Source organism: Suricata suricatta, chromosome 1 (genome assembly GCF_006229205.1).
Source record: "Suricata suricatta isolate VVHF042 chromosome 1, meerkat_22Aug2017_6uvM2_HiC, whole genome shotgun sequence".
NCBI classification, from domain to species: domain Eukaryota; kingdom Metazoa; phylum Chordata; class Mammalia; order Carnivora; family Herpestidae; genus Suricata; species Suricata suricatta.
Window position 1 is genome coordinate 19,410,948 of NC_043700.1, and position 19,998 is coordinate 19,430,945.

General features: G+C 43.1%; 1 protein-coding gene across 8 annotated transcripts in view; it reads left to right on the forward strand.

Annotated features, from left to right (window-relative positions):
* Window positions 1-19,998, forward strand: part of MTUS1 (microtubule associated scaffold protein 1) — a 116,111-nt gene that overhangs the window by 81,040 nt on the left and 15,073 nt on the right. For 7 of the 8 annotated variants that reach the window (XM_029934996.1, XM_029935006.1, XM_029935013.1 and 4 more), the window contains one exon: window positions 7,034-7,100. In XM_029934996.1, coding sequence (XP_029790856.1) covers window positions 7,034-7,100 — 67 coding nt within the window. Of the gene's footprint in view, window positions 1-5,920; window positions 5,995-7,033; window positions 7,101-19,998 lie in introns of those variants that run through there. The other variant, XM_029935062.1, reaches the window with a different exon arrangement.

Genomic DNA, 19,998 nt, shown 5'->3' on the forward strand with positions numbered 1-19,998 from the left:
ACTGCTATTATCTCAGGAAACACTGAGATGAAATTGTACTTGAGCTCTTTAGATAGTTTTTTACTTACAGTCTGAAAAGGTGTGTATCCATAATATCTCAAGAAGAAAACTGTTGAGTTTGCTTATTACGTAGTTCAATTTGTCCAACAAACCTATGTTCATTTCCTGTAGAAGCTACTGTGATATGGCTGCCCATCTGGGGCATGAGAAACCGAGGTGAATGAGACTTGGTCTGTGCCTTTCCAAGTAATCAAGTTAATAAACAGTTATTAACAACAACAACATTTGATGAACATTTTTACAGCTTTGTCCAAATACATCCTTCTGAGAGCAAGACAGAGTCATATACCTAGTTTTAAAATTCTAGGGGTATATAGTACTTCTATTTCTCTTTAATGTGTAAGGGAGGAATTGGAAAGCCGGCTTAGATAATCAAGCCGGTTCAATTGGAAACCACATAATATCAGCTGCAGGAAACAATTCGTTTGTCTATTTTGTGATAAATCAATAAATTTGTTTTATTATAGCTAGCCCAACTGGCCCCATGTTCCATTCCTTTCTCTCCCTTATCTCTCACTGGAAATGAGTTACTAAGTCCTGTGAGCCCTCATCCTAGAGTGTTGCCTGCCCACCCCCATCATCCCCTCTTTTCCACTCCTGTTGATGCCAACCTTGTTCATACTCTGGATAACTGTCCATTAAATTACGATAACTTGTTAACTAGGTTTTGGACCTGCACTCCCTTCACTATAGTTTATCCCAAGCATTGCTAACAGATTCGTCTTTCCAAAGCATTCCACTCTACTGATTAAACCTCCAGTGTTCTCCGCTGTCTACATCTGACCTGTCTTATATGGTAGCTACTATCTTAATGAGCTTTTGGGCCCTTGGAGTGCAGGAAGGCACATGTAAGATATGTGATAAAGTATTTACATACACATGGATTTTGAGGACAGTATGAAAAAAAGGATGTAAGATATCCTTTGAATAATCTTTCTGTTGACAATATGTTGACATGATAATATGATGGATATACTGAGTTAAAATATGTTAAAATTTTAAAATATATTAAAATTTAATCTTTTAAACTTTAAAAAAATGTGACTACTAGGAAGTTAAAGTTGTATGTGTGGCTCATATTATAAGTCCTCTGGAAAACCCTGGGGTATAACTTGGAATGTAAGATTCTACACTTTGGCATGAGCTGCTTTTTATGCTCCCTTCACTGCGTATCTGCTCAAGCTGTATAATTAGTGAGGAGAATCAGGAGGGATATAACATTTGTTGAAGATTTACTAAGACCTAGACATTTGTGCTTATTAAATCCTGTCCAAAAACACAAGTTGGGATTTACTGGTAAGAAATTTGAAGCAAGGAACTAAGTAACTCCCTATCAGCAGGCAGCTAATGAGAGGAAGGCCAGGATTTGATTGTAGGTTTAGGACGTTAGGAATTTAAAGTCATCTGTGAATGTCTCGACTTCCTTATTCTTTGCTCAAATGCTATTACTGGGCCACTGCCCTTCTTCTAATATCTACATGTTCAGGTCTTAGAGTAACATCATACCACTACCTACATTTGACTTCCATGGATTCACTCCACAACCAGCCAAGTAGGAAATGCAAATTAAATGGATCAGGCAGACCTGCCTTTCATGCCCCTCCATGAGGAAAGGCCCAGGAGTGGATATGAGATGAAAGAGTTTGCTTTTCCTCTGGTTCCTCAATCCCTCCCATGGCATGAACCCCCCGCGGTCCATGTGGTCCTGCTGTTTCAAGATAATTTTTCCCCATAGAGCCTTGCTCATAAACCAAACTCTTTATCAGATGCTCCATTGAAGAAGGAGTAGATCAAACATTAGAAGAAAAACCTCATTCATTTGGACATACGGGCAAGCGTTTGGTCAGTCTACAACGGGAGAAACTCCTCTAACGAGTTTCAGGGGGACTTTTACTGTGTGTGAGTTTCACGCTGCACCTAATTTAGGTTTTAATGCTCATGTAATTGTGACTCGACTGGATTTCTTACTCAGTTTCAAAACTTCCTCTTTTACTTCCTGATCCTTCTGGCGCTCTGTTCTGTCTACCTTCTGGATTCCAGGGGCACTTCTATTGCTCTGTCACTCGCTACCTTGTGTTACAGATAATCATTTGCACTCATTTTGGCTTTTTAAGACCAGAAGCTCACTGAAAGCAGGATCTATGTCTAGGTCCTTTTTATGAAATTATCCCCACATCTGTGGCCGGCCTTTAGATAGTAGACGTGCAGTGTATACCTGAGCAAACAAATGGATGAATAGAGAGGAAGGAATCCCCAGTGTAAGATGAACATATAAAGCCTTTATGCAAATGTTCTTTGCTCTTTATAATCAGTCATCAAATATTTACCGATTGCCTAATGTGTACAGGGCACTATTATAAAACAGGTAGAAAGGACGGACATAACCCGGGGAAAAGTTAAGTAATTCTTCAGGACAGTTTTCCTCTTAACCCTTAGCTCTCTCATACCCATTATCGAAGTGACTGATGGATCGGTATGTGGATAGTTAGATGTAGGTTGTGGATGTAGAATGATCTATGTATACATAGATATCTCATTGCTGAGTTTTCCCCAAGTGACTTCAGAGCTTTAGAGGATGGGTAAAAATGACTGATTACAGGAAATCCTGGAACTATCACTTAACCTTTTGTTGCAAGCCCATTTAATAACTATAGTTTTTCCACTTTCATGGCAGACATAATTCATTACGTGTAAGTTCTAATAAGTGCCTCACGAGTCTGGAAACCAGTACCACACTTTCTGTTTCCCAGAGGACGCACTGTGGCTGGTCTCAGTTTGTCCCAATCCCAGGTCTCTCCATGCATGGCTGAGCAGTCTCCATGCAGACCACTGGAGTGAAATCCACCCTGAAGTAGCACCCAAGCAAGGTGAATTGTGAGTGACACTAGCAGGCTACTATAAGTAAAAATGTCTCAGGACACAAAAAGTGGACACGATTCATTGTGTGTGTGGTGGGGAGGACGTGAGAGAGAGCACACATCTGAGCCATCTGACATGGCTCTTGTCTGCAAACCCCCCGTGCTGGTGGCGCCCCTCAGCAGCGAGCACTCCAGGCCCGCTGTGGGGACGGCAGCCAGAGACTAAGTGCCTGTGTCCCAGGGACTCCTAATTACATTATGCTGAATCCATTTTTTTTTCCCTTGGAGCACGACATCTATTAGTGTGTGTGTAGAAAAGCAGATTTCTATCCAGAGTCCCACCGCCTGCTTTTTTTTTTTTTTCACATGGCGGGGATTCTGCATGTTAAAATACAAGGAAAATTAAATAAACTTGTTATCTAGACTATAAAGAGTTTATCATCTAAGACGCACTGATAGAGGAGCCACTGAATAAAAAGAAACAGGCAATCAGTATCTGAGTGACAAAATGCATTTTCATCATCTACAAGCGAAGGCTAGATCTCTTAAAGGGCAAGCTCCCAGAGAGAGTCAGGCAGAAACGGACACTTAGCATGATGTGGGCCCTGAGGTTTGCATGTCATAGAGGAGCATGTATAAAGCCCTTAGTCCTTCCTTGACCTGGTACTCCTCCCCCAGATGAGGTCATCTGCCTTGAGTGATAACTGAAGAGTTGGGCCTGGCCATTTTAGTTCTGTCTAGGCCCCAAGCTTCTGGAAGGCAAGAACCATGCCTTAAATTTCTTTCATATTTTTCCCCAGCATCTGGAATGGTGCTTGATTAATTGGCCCAGACTAATAATTGACCAATCAATTTAGAAAGGTAAATGCCCTCTCCAGACTTGGGGGAAAAGGAGATCGTAACTCTGATGGGCATTGAGCATTCCCTTAAGGGTTATATAATGGGTCAGGTAAAGAAGGCCAAGCATTCCAGACTGTGGAGGTAGGACATGGGCAGCAGGTGTCACTTGTGCAGAACAGGAATTGGGAGTCTAAACAGGAGCTGGACGATGAAGATTCTTGAAACTTGGGTGAAGTTTATTTTTCACGGACCCCATGAAATACTTTCTTGGGGTGAGGGCATCTATGTGTACAAAGAACATGGGGCCGTAATCAAAGACCCCCCTGCAAGGTCCTGTGGAGGGCTGCTTTCACTGGCACGGGAATGAGTTTCTGGAGATGGGAACTGGGGTGGAATTAGCGCTAGTAGAAAAAGGGTGATAGAGTCAAGCCTCAGGAAGAACAGACTGACTTGGGAACAACCCATTGGACAGAGAAGGGGCAAAGATGACCTCATGGCTTTCCTGTCACTGTTTACTCAGATTAACAGAGGTGGGAAGCTGTCAGTGGTTTCAGGGACAGGAAGGTTGAGTGCAAGTGAGTTGGGGGAAATGTTCACATGAACTGAAATTCCTTGTCCCCAAAACCTCTTTAGTAAGCCAAGAGATCAGGTGGTAGGTATTTTGTGATAGAGTGTAAACATTTTTCACAAACGTACTTCTGGAAATTACGTATCAACTTAATTTTTCAATCCACACCTTTCATACTGACGGAAGTTTGAAAAGTGATATTACCTTCTTGCCCGCTTTGCCTTCCACTAGAAATTTAACTACTATTGGAAAGTGAACTTGAAGCAAGTTCCTCAATCTGTTACAGGATTGCTTGTGGCTATCTGGTAAAGCTGTCTTCTGGTATTCTTGACAATTGAGTGACAGAACTTGCTAGTATTCACTTGAAATAGATTACTAAGCAAACAAAATAAAGCCTAAGTTTCTGAGAGTAAGAGAGGCATGTGTTATATCTATTTCCATTTGCGTTTCTTCCAATTTTATCCAGGTAGATTTTTTTCCTAAGACTTTAATTTCTACATTAGAAAACTCATTACTTGTTCATTTTTAAAAATTTTTATTTATTTTTTTTTATTTTTATTTTTGAGAGATTGAGACAGTGCAAGCGGGGGAGAGTCAGAGAGAGAGAGAGACGCAGAATCCGAAGCAGGCTCCAGGCTCTGAGCTATCAGCACAGAGCCCAGTGCAGGGCTCAAACCCACAAACCACGAGATTATGACTGGATCTGAAGTCGAACGCTTAAGTGAGCTACCCAGGCACCCCTGGACTCACAGATTTGTAGTTTTAGAACAACTGAATACCGCACTTTAAAAAATCAAGCATTTAGAATACCATTAATGGGAAAGTATAGTCAATGAGAAAGTGCTTCGTAAATTCCAGCCCCTGCTAACTATTCATGGGACGTTTTTACATGTTGTTCATTAACTTCTTCAGCTCTCAAGTGAGAGACCACCACAAGGTAAAAAGTACCAGTTATAGAAGATACCTGATCTCCCACTCTCCTTTCAGCATTTCACACTTTATCTTTAAACACCAGTGCACTGTGTTCTAAGCATTCAGATTCAATTTTGCAGAAACACCGTCTAACTATGTCATTTTTAATTGTAAGTCACAAAACACACACTTGGATTATTCTTTGCCTCATTCACAGGCTCCTTTAGTATACAAGCTTTGAAGAACAAGTTTCTTTTTTCTGTTACTAAGTGTGATCATCTAACGACCTCAATTAGAGAGGGGACTAAAAAGGTTCACCAATCTAAAAATAACTCCATTATCCAGGCGGAGAAGGTCGGTTTTTCTTTGCACTGTACCAGCTGATATTTAAGTAAGTGGCCATCGATCAGTCTAATGTCTGGCTCTCGTTTTTCATAAATGAAGGGCTGTGGCTTTAAGTAATCGCAGGCTGTTTGTGCCAAAGGCAGAAGCTGCAGCCTCAGCTTCTGAGAGGAGAGAGGCAGTACGGTAACCTGCAGGATGTGAAGTAAGGCTAACCGAGGACCAATCGTGCTCCTCGGGGGAGAGCTTTGAATGTAGGCAGACCCGACTGGTGGGTGGCGTGACCACCTGTGCACTTCTTGGACGGTGCGGGGGAGTGGGGGTTGGGGGGTGGGGACAGGTGCAGACAGAAGCTGGAAAATGGGCTGCTCCGGCAGCAAAATGTGTCTCTACCCTCCCTGTGCTGCAACAAGGGTAATTAGTATTTGCTTCTAGTTTCTGGAAGAATGTCCGGGACCGAGGCAGAGCTTGTCTGGAATCAGGGGGAAATGCTTTGAATGACTAGCAACTCTTGCCTGCAAAAGACTGGGTCTCATGATCTCTGCAATACTGTGCTCAAGATGCGGCAGGAGCTCCGTCTCGGGTGATCCTACTGAGGGCATTTTTCCAAGAACTTTGTATTGTGCCTTTTCCTCAGTTCTGCCCTGGTGGTAGGGAGTCTACCTTTGAAGAAACTGTATCTCTTGCTGTTTTTGAGTTTGTGTGTGTGTGTGTGTGTGTGTGTGTGTGTGTGTGTGTGTGTGTGAGAGTGATTGCTTTGAGTTGCTGGTAACTTGGAAATGGTTCTTTAAATAATTAATAATAGCTTTTTCGATACTGAAACAGTCGCCTGATTTTCTTTGATTTGTTCCTCTTAATAGCTCCTTACAATTATAGCTGATCCCACATATAATCCTTAGAAAATAATATGGAGTAAAATTAGTTTGATTCTGTCTTTTTTTAAGAGTTCTTTTTCACTGTAGCTTTATAACAAGTTAGTATCTTCCGTTTAGGACTGATGTTGTAACAAAACTTTTTTATTTGCAGATCTAGGACAAAGTGCGTATAAGTGCATATGTTCAGAACATTAAATATTTATCTTAACCTGATTAGTGCTCTATTGCCCTTGGAGAAGGAGAATGCATTAAGTCTTAAGTGTGCATTTGCAGAATGGTTCTCTAGATCAGCAATGAAGCATGGCTCAACGTAAATATTTTTCAAAGTACCATGCTGTGAGTGTCTCGAATGAAAGTTTCACGAGAACCTGAGAAAATAAAGATTTTTTTGAAACACGAACTTCCTTAACAACTGAGGGACATCTGTGTTTTTTCAACAACACAAACTGTTTAGCCTGAATGATTCATATCTTGGCTTCTCGATTCTGAGTCTCATTTTCCTGGTGATAACAAATGTGTGCCTTTGCTGAAAGAGACCCTTCTGAAAACGTGAGTAACTTGATGTGTGTTTTCCGCAGCGAGAGGAAGCTCTGAAACAACACAAAACCCTGTCTCAAGAACTTGTTAACCTGCGCGGAGAGCTAGGTAAGAGCTTTGTTTGTTTGGGTGGGTGTTTGCGTGTGTGCATGCGTGGGCACATGTTTTGCTGTGTTTTGTTTTGTTCTGTTTTTCTCCCTGAGTTTTACAGGATGAGGGGACGACTGGAAAATTCGGTTTTCCCAGCTGCATTGTGGCTGGGGTTGCCTGCTGGCACTTGTTAGCTGTCCCACTGTGGTATCTGTGCAAACACTTCATATCAACATTTCTTTTGAATCTTGGCAGCTTGACCTCAAGTTCACAGAATTCCTGGCACTGATCTGACGAAGCCTAGCAGAGTTTTTGATGACCAAAACATTTCTCTTCCTGAACACAGGGACAGAGCGAGTTTTGTAATTGTGTGGGTTCCTGTTAAATAATTCCGTCATTTTATCTTTCCCCCCCCCGAACATCTTTCCATATTAAAAAGTGGTGAGAAAATTCCCTCTCTGATCATAGTAATTGCAGTACGCGTTCCTTGGGGCATTTGGGGAGGAGGAAGTATGGAAAAAGAAGGATGCTGTGCAGCCCGGATAGCCCGTCTGAAGAAAGTGCATTCTGTGCTAGCATTACAGTTGGCCCTGGGCTGATGGTGAGTAAGGACGCACTTCTACCGGGAACCACGTGCCTCTGATGTCTGTAACACCCACCACCCAGTGCCGCTGTTCCTGGGCTGAACTCAGCTGTCGTTCTTGACTCTCCTGGAAGGGACCTCGGGGCTCATGCAGCAGAGATGAGCTTGCCTTCCGGACCTCGGCTCCTGTGTTGGAGTGCTGTCCTGGGATCGCCCTGCTTGCCCTGGGTGCCTCAGCCCTGGAGAGGCAGCTTCCTGCCTGAGATTCAGGGGCGTTATTCATTAAGAGGCTGAATTCCTTACCCTTTGCAATTTTCTGTGTATGCTCTCAGCCCGAGTGAGTAGGTGTGAGTAGGTATGCGTATAAATAATGCAAAGGCGAGCGCCAGAGATGAAAATTGCGTTCACCCAGTTCTAGCAGAAACTGGTCTTCGGACAAGACCAGAATTTCAGCATTGTCAATATAATTTGCTGGACTTAAAAGATTTCTCCGCCACCCCTCACCCCCGGGGCAAAGACCGAGTAGCAGTGGATGTGGGGCCATGGCTCGTCTCTTTGTTCCTTTTCTGTTTTCACCTCCCCACGGGTGAGGAGACCCTTGGCTAACCGTCCAGACTCTTGACTACCTAGCTGGGGCATCCTTTTCTCCTGACCTTATTTTGGGCCATGGAAATGAAGAACTCTATAGAAAAGTCATTTTAAAACAGATGGAACTTCAGGACCCCAAAGAGTTGAAAATTATAGGGAAACCATTCAAGGAAACCACAGCTGAGAAACAGGCTTCTGGCTTTAGCATTTGAGACCTTCTGTCCTGTTACTTGGCTGGACTGCTGCCCTTTTGATTAACCAAGTGGCCAACTTAATTTGCTTTTGTGTGTGCCTTAAATAACGTGGTGGATACAGAGCAGGTCAGGAAAGAGGTCTTTGTGTGCGGGTCTCAGAGTTCATTATGACCCCGTGGAGGTGCCGATGAGCCTCCCTGACCGTTCACATTTCGGCCTCTCCAAGATGAGGCAGAAACGCCAGCGGAACACTGTTCTCATTCATGCCGCTTGAATAGGGGATCCTCTTTTTACCTGGTAGTGGATAGCACAGTTACCTGATTCAAATTTCGACCCAGGTCCTCAGCACCTCCGGCAGGTGCGTAGCCTGACAGGAAGTGGCAGTCACGGTGTGTACCCATTCTCAACTTCCCATCTGTGATAAGGAGATGTGCCCTGGTGTGCCTTCACCACTGCTGTCCACGTGTCCGTATCATCCAGTCATTCGGGTGGACTTGGGTCAACCTGGCAGTAGGAGACTCTTGTCAGGGTAATGAGATGACATTAGGAACGGTAGTTAATGGAAGGGACAATTGGAAGGTGTCGGTGCTCCCTTTGAATGAGGAAAAGTTCTCAAGTAACATGGAGAGCCTTTTGGGAATGGTCTCAGTTCTGTGAGGGGAGAGAAGAGAAGGCATTACATAGTTCTTATGAAAACAGTCAAGGAAGAATACTCCAGAAGCTACCAGGGGGATTGTGTGTAGCATGAACTAAGATGGAAGACAACAGACGACACAGAAAAATTTGAAATGTGGTTTTACAATTTGAGGCAGTAGTGTAGAATGTTTAGAGAGTGTGGTCACACTAACCAGGTCCAATTCTTTGGTGGCTGGGTGAACTAGGGCAAGTCACATTATGGGTCTTGAGTCCCAATTTCATTATCTGTCACGTGCACTAAGAATTGTCTGCTCCAGGGTGGTCATGAGGCGTACCTGAAGTAACTCACTGTAAAGTGCCTTGTGCCACATGTTACTGGTGTTAGTAACTACTATTAAATGGTTACTATTAAAACGAACATGTCTGCAGTTTACAGCTGTGTAGTGACTCGTCACATTAGCTGTTTGGGGAGGGCATCACCCGCACGGCAGGAAGGAGTGTAATTAGACCATACTACTAGAAATCCCTCAGGGTGGCTTGTTTTTTGTCTTCAGACTCGCATGGCAATGAGACGTGATTGATCCCACCCCGCCACCAAGTGCTTGCCGAGCGGAGGCCGTAGGCTAGGCTTTCGCCCTTGGGTTCCGAACTAGAAGTCACCGAGCTTCTTTGAATCCAGTTTCCCCACTGGGGGCCTGGGGTTACTGTGTATCTTGCTGGATTGTCCCGGAGCTTGAGTCAGTTAGTGTGTAGGAAGCAGCAGGCCGTGGGGGCTGGTCCACCACAGGCACCTCAAGAAGAGAACCTACTCCTGTCCCGTCCTCCAAGAATCCACCATTTCTCTGCAAAATAATGTGGGGCCGTTGGTGTCCCTCTTCCGCTGGGCCAGATTTCTCTATCTTCTCTATGAAAATTGAGGTAAGGTTCCCACACTAAGAACGACAAAAAATAAAAGCTCAAACCCCGAATAGAGTCTGTGGAAGTGACCTACCGGATCTAACTGCCTCCAGCCGCCCCTCTGTTGACTAACTTGCCTGTGGTCTCACTCATTACCGGCACAAGTGTGCTGTGTCACCAGGTTAACCCGACTTCCCTCAGAACAAAACATGGGGCTCCCCGCCTCCAGTGAGTCCCAATACTTGACAGTCATGTACTTATTATAACCCTCTTTCCTTATTGTCTTCAGATAATTGTTTTTTCCAGAGAGTAAATTTCTTTCAGAGATTCTTTCCTGCCTTCTATGGGGAAAAAATACATGCTTTCCATTTTCACATGTAATTGATAAATATTTAAGGGTATTTGAGGATTTTAAAATTTCTTTTATTTAAGAAGAATGTGCAAAAATTAAAATCATGAGGTGAGGGAGAACTAGCCATAGTCCACTAGGAGCTTTTACTTTTGCATATTCCCTGTGTCTTAGTTTATATGGATATAAATAATTCCGTATCTGACATTTTTTATTAAGGTATCATTTACCTACAGTGGAATGCTTACACTCATATAGTTTCAATCCTTCTCAAGGTATTAAAGATGGCTATCCTCTCAGAACGTGCCTTCATGCTCCTTTCTGGTAGATGATACCCCTCTTCTCCAGAAGCAAACAGTGATCTGATTTTTATCACGTAGATTCGTTTTGGGTATTCTAGAATTTTGCATAAACAGAAACATACATCATACGAAACATACATCATATTCTTTTTGTGTCTAGCTTTTTTTTCACACAGCAACAGGACTTTGAGATTTGTCCATGTTATTAATGTGTTTTCTGATCTTTTTAGCTTGTGTCAGCCCTTTTCCATACTGCCTCCTACTCTTCGTCATGGTTATGCAGAATGACCTGGGAACGTTGGCTTTGCCCCTTAGTGTGGTGGTGTAGTGAGGGTTTCATAGCTGTTAGCCGAGCATTCCCCTGGTTTCAACTACAACCTGGAGGGGGACGATGCCCGGACTTAGTTTTCTAGCTCTCTCGTTCCGAGGCTGCAGATGTATTTGCCCAGTGAAAAGCTGCCTCTGGGAGAGCCAGTCTGGTGCAGTCAGACCTTTCTGTTTCTCCAGCCCTTTGCTTCCTGATCACTGTGCAGGGTCTCCTCATTCAGACCTATTTCTCGGAGTCTGTTTATCATCTTCTGAAGTGGCGTTATTCCTCGATGACCACCCGAGCTAGCAGGTCGCACACGCCTTGTCCTCCGCGCCCCCCTCCTCCCCGGCTCTGCTGTTCTAGTTTAAGCCCCATAACTTCTCCCCACAAATATTCCAGTGGTCATCCAACAGGCCACCCTGCTCCAGGCCTGCTTTCCTCTCTAGACTGTATTATAATAATTCTCACATCTGTCCTTTACGGGACATTTTTAACAAGTAGAAATGACTTCATTTGGTCTTTGGGAAAAAGTCCAAATACACTACATTCACCATGTCTGATTTGACTAGAACCTTCTAGCCCAACTTCATGATGTCAATGCTCATTTGCCTTTTGTCCCACCTTCTTTCCCCTCCCCATGCCTTAGCCATGGGTCCACTCACACCTCTTTGGACCTCATTGGTCCCCTTGCTTGAAATGGGCTCTCCCTTTTTCACTACTTTTCTGTTGTTTGCCTCTTCAACTCCTTACTAGCTAAAATACCGAGCTAAATCCTGGCTAAAATACCCTATCTTCAATTGAGTTTTAGCTAATCTTTCAAGATTAATTGTGCCTTCTACTGTGCCCTTCAAGATACTCTGTTCTTACAGTTATTTGTTTCTAGACCTCTTTTCACATTGGAGAACCATGAGCTCTTCAAGGGCAGTATCTCCTTCACCTTTGTAGCTCAACCAACTGAGACCTTGTCCCCGGCAATTAGTACTTCAGTGAATGAATGATGTTCATATTGAAGATGGTAACTAGAGAAAGTTGGTTTTATATGTATAATATGCTAATATTCAAAGTTTTTTGTATAGAAATGTTTTCCTATAAACAATTAAAAAATAAGATGTATGTTTTTAGGAATTAATAATAAAGTGAGCTATAAGTCTCTTGGGAACATTTTATAATTATGTCTGACAGTCCCAGTTAGATCATTTTGAAAGTGTCAGCTCTTGAAATAGATTACAGTTCAATTTAATGGACAGTGTCCTCAGCAAACATTTGGCCTCTGAGATAGAGAATAAACATGTCACTCTGATTTTTTTTTTTTTAAGAATCATGTTGGATCAAAACCAGCATAGTAAAGAACCATAATTATGATTTTTAGGGGTTTCTATTGTTTTTTGTTACTGTTAATCATAATCACATTTTTATCTAAATTAATGAAGAAAAGGTATTTTTATTTCAAAAGTTTTAGCTGTCATAATTAATAGCCAATGTACATCTTTTTAAAAGAACTTCCATTGATTTTTATTTTTGTTTTTTCTTAATCTTACTGAGACTTAATATGTGGTCAAATGAACTAGATGTCAAAAACTTGGGGCACTTGGGTGGCTCAGACAGTTAAGTGTCCGACTCTTGATTTGGGCTCAAGTCAGGATCTCACATACCATGAGATCGAGCCCACGTTGGGTTCAACGCTGACAGAGCAGATCCTGCTTGGGATTCTCTTTCTCCCTCTCTCTCTCTGTCCCTCCCCACACGCACACATACCAGCTTGGTCTCTCAAAATACATTTAAAAAAAAATAAAAACAAAGACTGAAATGCATTTATTCACACTCATATAAATTTAATATTGTTTATACTAAGTTGTTCAGATAATGCACATCTTTTTTATAGATCTGTCCTGATCGTTTCTATGCAATGACACAAGTGGGAGTTGAGCCCTTAATTCATGAAGAGTTGCAGTAATTCCCATAATTATAAAAGACTAGTTGATTTTTTTTCCTGCACGTATAAAAATTATGACCTGGGTATGGTGGTAACATTCATTGAATGCTCCCTTTCCTGACAGCAGCGTTCAGCTCAAAGTCAACTGGTTCGTATTTTATTTAAAAAAGGGAAAGGGAAGGGACAGAGGAAGGAAGGAAAAGAAACTGAGGCTTAAAACTGAAGTGACCTTCCTGGCAAAGCGCCTGGCTAGCGACCTGGGATGGCTAGACTGGCAAACTCCTACTCGTCTTAATAGAGCAAGCATGATGAAAGATATCAAAGGTTGGAAGATCATGTGATAAAAATACTCCTTTGCAATGGTAACGACTTTTGGAATCTTTTTATTTGAGTCAAGGGTTCAAGAAGTATTATTAGATTAAAATAGGACTTGCTATTATCAGTTAGAGAGAAGTGACTTGGGTTTGCCAAAAGCAGGGTATAAATTGTCTAATCAACACTTAACTGGTGTCAGTGATCTTGAGGCCACCACACACCTTGGGGAATGTGTTAATTCTTTCATTAGCTTTATCTACAACTGTGGTTTAACAGGTTGTGTACTGAAAGTAATTTTAAAACTCTTTACAGTTAGGTCACTTCGGAGTTGCAGAATTCCAGAAGTGATTTCTGAAGTGGGATTTCATGAAAAAAACTATTAATGTAATGAAAACTAACTGTATACCAAAAGAGAATTCTTTCTCTCACTGAGTTGATTGAAGATTGTTTCGAGACTACCTCAGACTCAGACCATTTATCCCTATCCACGTCCATCTGTCCTGAATTCAGACTGTGGCTGGTGATGTCTGTAAGTAAAAGGTCATGTCCTGTCACCTGGACAGATGCACAGTATAATCAGTTTTGAGAGCCTGTGTTCCTTGTCCTAGTTTGTCCTTGTCCAGTTTTTTTTTTTAATTGTTTTAATGATTTTTTAAATTTATTTTTGAGAGACAGAGAGAGACAGTGTGAGCAGGGGAGGGTCAGAGAGAGAGGGAGATACAGAATCTGAAGCAGGCTCCAGGCTCTGAGCTGGCTGTCAGCACAGAACCCGACGCAGGGCTTGAACTCACGAACTGTGAGATCATGACCTGAGCCAAAGCCGGACACTTAACCGACTGAGCCACCCAGGCGCCCCTGTCCTTGTCCAGTTTTGATATGTCCAATTTTGACTAATTTAATGTCATTTGTCCAGAATGGTGGTTCTTAGACTTCACTGTGTAATAAAATAGACTAGGTAAAAATGCTCATTCACAGTTCTGACTCAGGTGGCTTAGGAACAGAGCCCAGCAATCCACTTTTTTTTTTAAGTTTATTTATTTTGAGAGAGAGAGAGAGAGCAAGTGCCTCCATGTGTGTCCATGGGGGAAGGGCAGAGAGAGAGAGAGAGAGAGAGAGAGAGAGAGAGAGATGGAACCCCAAGCAGGCAGAGCCCAACTCAGGGCCAATCCCACCAACAGATCAGGACTTGAGTGGAAATCAAGTCAGACGCTTAACTGACTGAGGCACCCAAGCACCCCCCAGCAATCCACTTTGACCATGCAGGTGATGATCATGTAGGTGCTCCATGGACTACACTTTGACACCATGCTAGTTGTCCAGAATGTTGTTTCTTTTATGTAAAGTCTGTAGGAATCAGGTAAGCACGGAGAGCAAGGAAACAATAGTGCCAAATAGCACCAACTGAATTGAGTTTATTCTTGTGTGTAGGCTCCTGAATGTTTGGAATATCACCAACGTGACCTGCCCTTTTGAACCTTGTACTCGAAAAATGAAGTATGAGGAACATTTAACGTTAAATTTATTACTTTGGTTTCACTGTGATTTCTTTAACATCCCAACTGATTTTTCTCAGGCCTGAAGCTTAGAGCGTTATGTCAATTACTCAGCCTGGCTTGCGTCTCCGATCCACTTTCATGCCTAAATGTTTTTGTGGGTCCGTGGAATGTTGCTGTTGTGATTATGAGAACATCTGTTTTGCAGCATGTCTTTGGCCAGTAAGTAAGTTGAAAAACAGCAAAGCCTTTTCAGACTTATGTTGGCAGGGGCAGCAGGCCGCATGGGGGCCCAGCTGGCACCCGTGTTCTTAGATTGGCTGGTGGGGCCAGATCAGCGTCCCCCATTTGCGTAAGGTTATGTCAGGACTAATCAGTGTAGGGGGAAAGAAAGATCTTTTTTTTTTCTTTTCTTTTCTCTTAACCTGCCTTGCAGTCTTTGTAGCTTCCACAAGAGAAAGTAGCCCTGATACTCTTGGGCTTCCATTGTGTATATGAATTAAATTCTCTCTCCTGCATCTCAGGCTGAGGCAATAGCCACAAAGATCAGGTTCTGGGTACTGTGCCGTAGAACCTGCATTGAAAAGGTTGAGCAGGTTGACCCAACTCTGCTCCTTCAGTTCCCTCACCAGTAAAATGAGATTTAAGATAATACCTATTTTACTAACTCAAAACACTGTCCTATTACATGAGAGAAAAGACACAAGAGCACTTTGTAAAAGTGCAAAACTGAGTTTTAAAAGTAAGATGGTGTTATTTTGGGGAACAATTGAGGAAGCAGGCATGTTTTTGTACAAGTAGATTCCTAATGAGTTAGGATAGGGAGAGGCTTTGAAATCCATTCATGTTGATTCGTGTAATTCCCAAGAGCGATCAGAACGCCATTCACAGCTCGCTTTGAAATTTAGAAAAAGCCCATTGGGTATCACATGACTGCCACGTTTCTTGGTCACATGAAAAAGTAGTACATTTTGGAAAGCAAAACCCAGAGCTCTTCTGAGGAGATGGTCATTCTACAGACAGTTTGAGAAGATTTGCTCTACAAAATCCCCACCAAGTGCCAAGGTTAGCAGAACAGGTGGCATTGGTTCCTGCCTTCCACACCGGGAAATGAGATTTGGAAAGTTATAGTTTCCCAATGTTGGATAGTCTAGGTACCTACCCTTCTCTTGTTTCTAAGCTGCTGCCTTCCCCCAAGTAGAAAGTTATAGTTTAAAAATAGCGTGTTGATTTCTTTATTCATTTAAACTACTGTCTTCAATTTTAAACAGACCCTGGTTTCCAAGAGTAACCTACATGGTCAGTCACTCATTCTGGCCGCATGTCCTGGGTGGATTTCCCTCCATAGAATAAGAATAATAGTAAGAAGTAGTTAGCCTGCTAGGATAGAAGATCGTGTTCCCCTTCATGGCCCAGGGGCCGATAACCTATCGGTTGGGTCCCCCTTACACAGATGGGAGCATATTTTACATGCGTTTCTGCACCTCGCTTTCCCACTTCAGGTTCTTAAGGTCAGGGCATAAAGAACTTGATCAGTCTTTTTTAATACCTGTTAAATGATCTTACTCCCTCGCATAGATACACCACCAGTTCCTTCCTGGTGCAATTTAGGTTGTTTCTGATGTTCTGCTGTTACAGAAATGCTCCAGTGGATAATTTCAAGTGTCGTTCATTTTATGTGTGACATAGCTGTAAGATAAATTCTTACTAGCAGAACTGCTGGGTCAATGGACTATGCAGAGAAAACACGATAGCCAAACCTGAGGGACATTCTAAAAATACCTGACTCTTGAAAACTGTCAAGATTATGGAGGGCAGGGGAGAAAGACCCACTCACAGACCAGAGAAAACTGAGGAAACATGACAGCTGAATGCAATGTGGTATCTTGGATAGGAACGGAAGAAAGGGACAAAGTTGGGAGTTTAGTTCATAATACTACACCAATGGTGGTTTCTTAGTTTTGTCAGTGTCCCTTGGTGATGGGCAGTGGTAATGTTACGGGAAAATGGATGAGAGGTATCTGGAAACTGTTCTCTCTTTGCAGCTTCTCTGAAGATCCAAAATTTTTATAGTGGGACCTGAGTGGCTCCATCAGTCAAATGCCCAACTTCAGTGCAGGTCATGATCTCACAGATCGTGAGTTCAAGCCCTACTTTGGGCTCTGTGCTGACATTTCTGAGACTGGAGCCTGCTTTGGATTCTTATGTCTCCCTGTCTCTCTGCTCCTGCCCCCCTCTGTCTCTCTCTCAAAAATAAATAAAACATTAAAAAAGTTTTAAAATTATTTTAAAACAAATTTCTTCTTGGGAAAAATAAGTGAAATCCAAAAGAAGCTTATCATATATTTACTAGTATTTTTCCAGTGTGAAAACCTTAACTGTGACAAATGTCCCGTGATTCTGTACAGTGCTAACATTTGGGGCGGCTAGGTGGAAAGGGTACAGGAACTCTGTGTACTATCTTTGTACCTTTTCTGTAAAATTAGTCCACAATTAAAGGGTTTTTTTTTGTTTTGTTTTGTTTTGTTTTTGTTTTTTTAAGAAGCAAGTGTATTTTCCCTGAGAAGTGTGTGCTGGTACAAAAGGTGTGAAGGCGTCCAGCACTAAGGAGCAGGTGTCTGACCCCGGGTGGCTAGAGAGAGACGGGCGGGGGGTTAAAACATTGGACCCAGACATCCTGTCCCCCTCAGAGCTGGTGCAGAGAGGGCTCCCCCACAGCACAGAGACACCTAGAGAAAGTGTGTGTGTACATTTGGGGAATGAAGTCTTCTTACTTTCCTGGTCATCTTTTCTTTCTGTCACAGTCTGTTCTGTGACATCATGTAATGTGTGATTTCCATGTGACCTTACCTCCTCCTCTTTATTTTTCTTATTTGCTCTATACTTTATGTCCAATTTAGATAAAATCACCTAAAAGTGGCAAAAGTTCTATTACGTCTAATGCTAAGAACAGTAGAACCATGGACCTATTGTGTGTACGTGTGTGTAGCTCTGAATGCTAGGCAACAAGGCTGCTTTTTAACTGTCACATTGTGTCATGGAACCCCAAGCGTGTCCCTGAGGATTGAGGATTTGAGCGGGTGGTCTTTAGTAAGGTGGGTAAGAATAATAGCAACATTTACTGCATCCTGACTCTGATGAGCCGCTGGGTCAGGGCCTTCATGGGTGTTATTTTATTTAATCCTGTGGGGAAGCTCCCAATATTATCTCCATTTTTTTTTTTAATGAGGAATGGAAGGTTTGGAAAGCTTACATAATTTGCTCAGAGCACGTTGCAGGTAAAGGGTGTGACTGAGAATCGAACCTAGTTTTGCGATCTCTGTTCTATGAAGACATTTATTTGTATTCCTGAGAGCTGAAGTATTTGGGGTCATCTCGGGCAGAAGCATGCTACCCAGTTCTAAGACTGAAAGAACCTCTGTATCATTTCAGGAGAATATGACCAAGGTAGGGCCATGGCCGTGTGATGTTTTTCTCTGTAAACAGTGCATTTATCAATCATCGAAGGGAAATTGGTCTCTCTGAGACGGAGAGAATGCAGGCCGAGCCTCCCCCTTAGAAAAGGGCCCCAGGACTAATTAGGTAATAGCTGCGCATCTGCTCCTCGGGGATCATGGCTGAAGGACCCAGGATGACTCCAGTTGTGTTTTTCAGAGGTTATAATTGACTGTGACATGGAGCCTTTTCCAGAGGTCATTCAAACAATTATATGAGGTGGAGAAAATTCAAGCATTTGTCCATTTTTCTGAAATGTTGGTCCTTGCTCAGTTCTATATGCCTAAACTATGCCACGTTCCTGTTCTGTCGTGGGCCCAGAATTCTCCGCGGGCGTGGTTTGTCCCGGGGTGCCAAGGTCAGCTTCTACCATGGCCTGTGGTTTTGGGGCTGACCTTGGACATGAGTTGGTTTCTTTCTTTCCAAATTCTGTCTCTCATTCTGAGGTGGGCACCGGAGATCACTTTTGCAGCACACCAGGGCATGTACCAAAGTTACGGTGGCCAGCTCTTCCCTTGGTCACAGACGTGCTCTTACCGGTCACCTGACTGAAGGACTAAGACACCAGGACAGAAAGATGCCTTTGTACTGTTTGGATTTTGTATCTGTGCAACAGCTTCTTGAAAACAGTATCACCTGACACTGTGAAAACCCCTTTCTCAATTGCTGGAAATTCTGGAAGGTGCCCTGTTTTGTTCTGGCTTTGCTAGGAGCCTGATTCATTGTCTGGATGGGAGTGGAATTGTGGAGAGGAAGCGAGGCGGAGACCAGGCTGGGAACAAGGAGGAAGAGATCTTTCCTCCCCTGTCATAAGCACGAGGAAAGGGCCATGACTGAAGCCTCAGGTGACATCCGCTTTCCCCCCACTGTGTGTGTGTGGCTGGTGGGAAGGAGCACTCAGCACCGTTAATGCGATGCTTCCACGGGTGTCCTTAAAAAGCGTTTCAGGAGTCTTGGTGCCAGATAAATGTTCCTTCAGTAGCCCAGGCCCGTGGATTCCCAGGAAAGCTGATTGTGTGGGGATGACTGCGGCCCAGCTGTTGTCACACAGCACCCCGGGCCGGTAGCAGAGCAGAGGTCTGTGCACAGCTGCGGGCTGATGTCACTGCCCGGAGCGGAGCCCACGCTCGGGATGGTTGTGCCAGCAGCAGTAAATCCTTCTCTCCCCGTTCCGCCCTGGTTTTCCCTTCCCCTTCCCTCCCTCGGCCTTCCCTTCACCTCGCTCAGAGTGGCCAACAGAATTAAATACGTTGAAGCTCTTTTTCTCCTCTGGGTTTTTTTTTTATTATTATTATTATTTTTTTTCTAAACAGGAAACACCCTGTCCGGTGGCTAATGTGAGAGGATATTTCCATATATCCCATTTGATATTAAAGTCAGAGATACCGGGGGCACCTGGGTGACTCGGTCAGTTAAGCATTCCAACTTCAGCTCAGGTCATGATCTCACAATTCGTGGGTTTAAGCCCCGCATCAGGCTCTGTGCTGACAGCTCGCTCAGAGCCTGGAGCCTGCTTCGGATTCTGTGTCTCCCTCTCTCTCTGACCCTCCCCTCCTTGCGTTGTCTCTGTCTCTCAAATATAAATAAACATTAAAAAAATTTTTAAGTCAGAGATACTGTAGGTATACATTCATATTGATCATTGTTCCATTACAAACGTGTTAAAATTTGGTGGGTGTAGCATACTATTAACTTGACATGGAAGATCTTCTAGTTTCTGGTTCACTTAGACATTTCTGTCTCTGATATGAGCATTCAAATGGGCTGGGATCATACTATTTTTTATTTTTTTTTGGCTGATCTCTGAAATTCCAAGAGAAT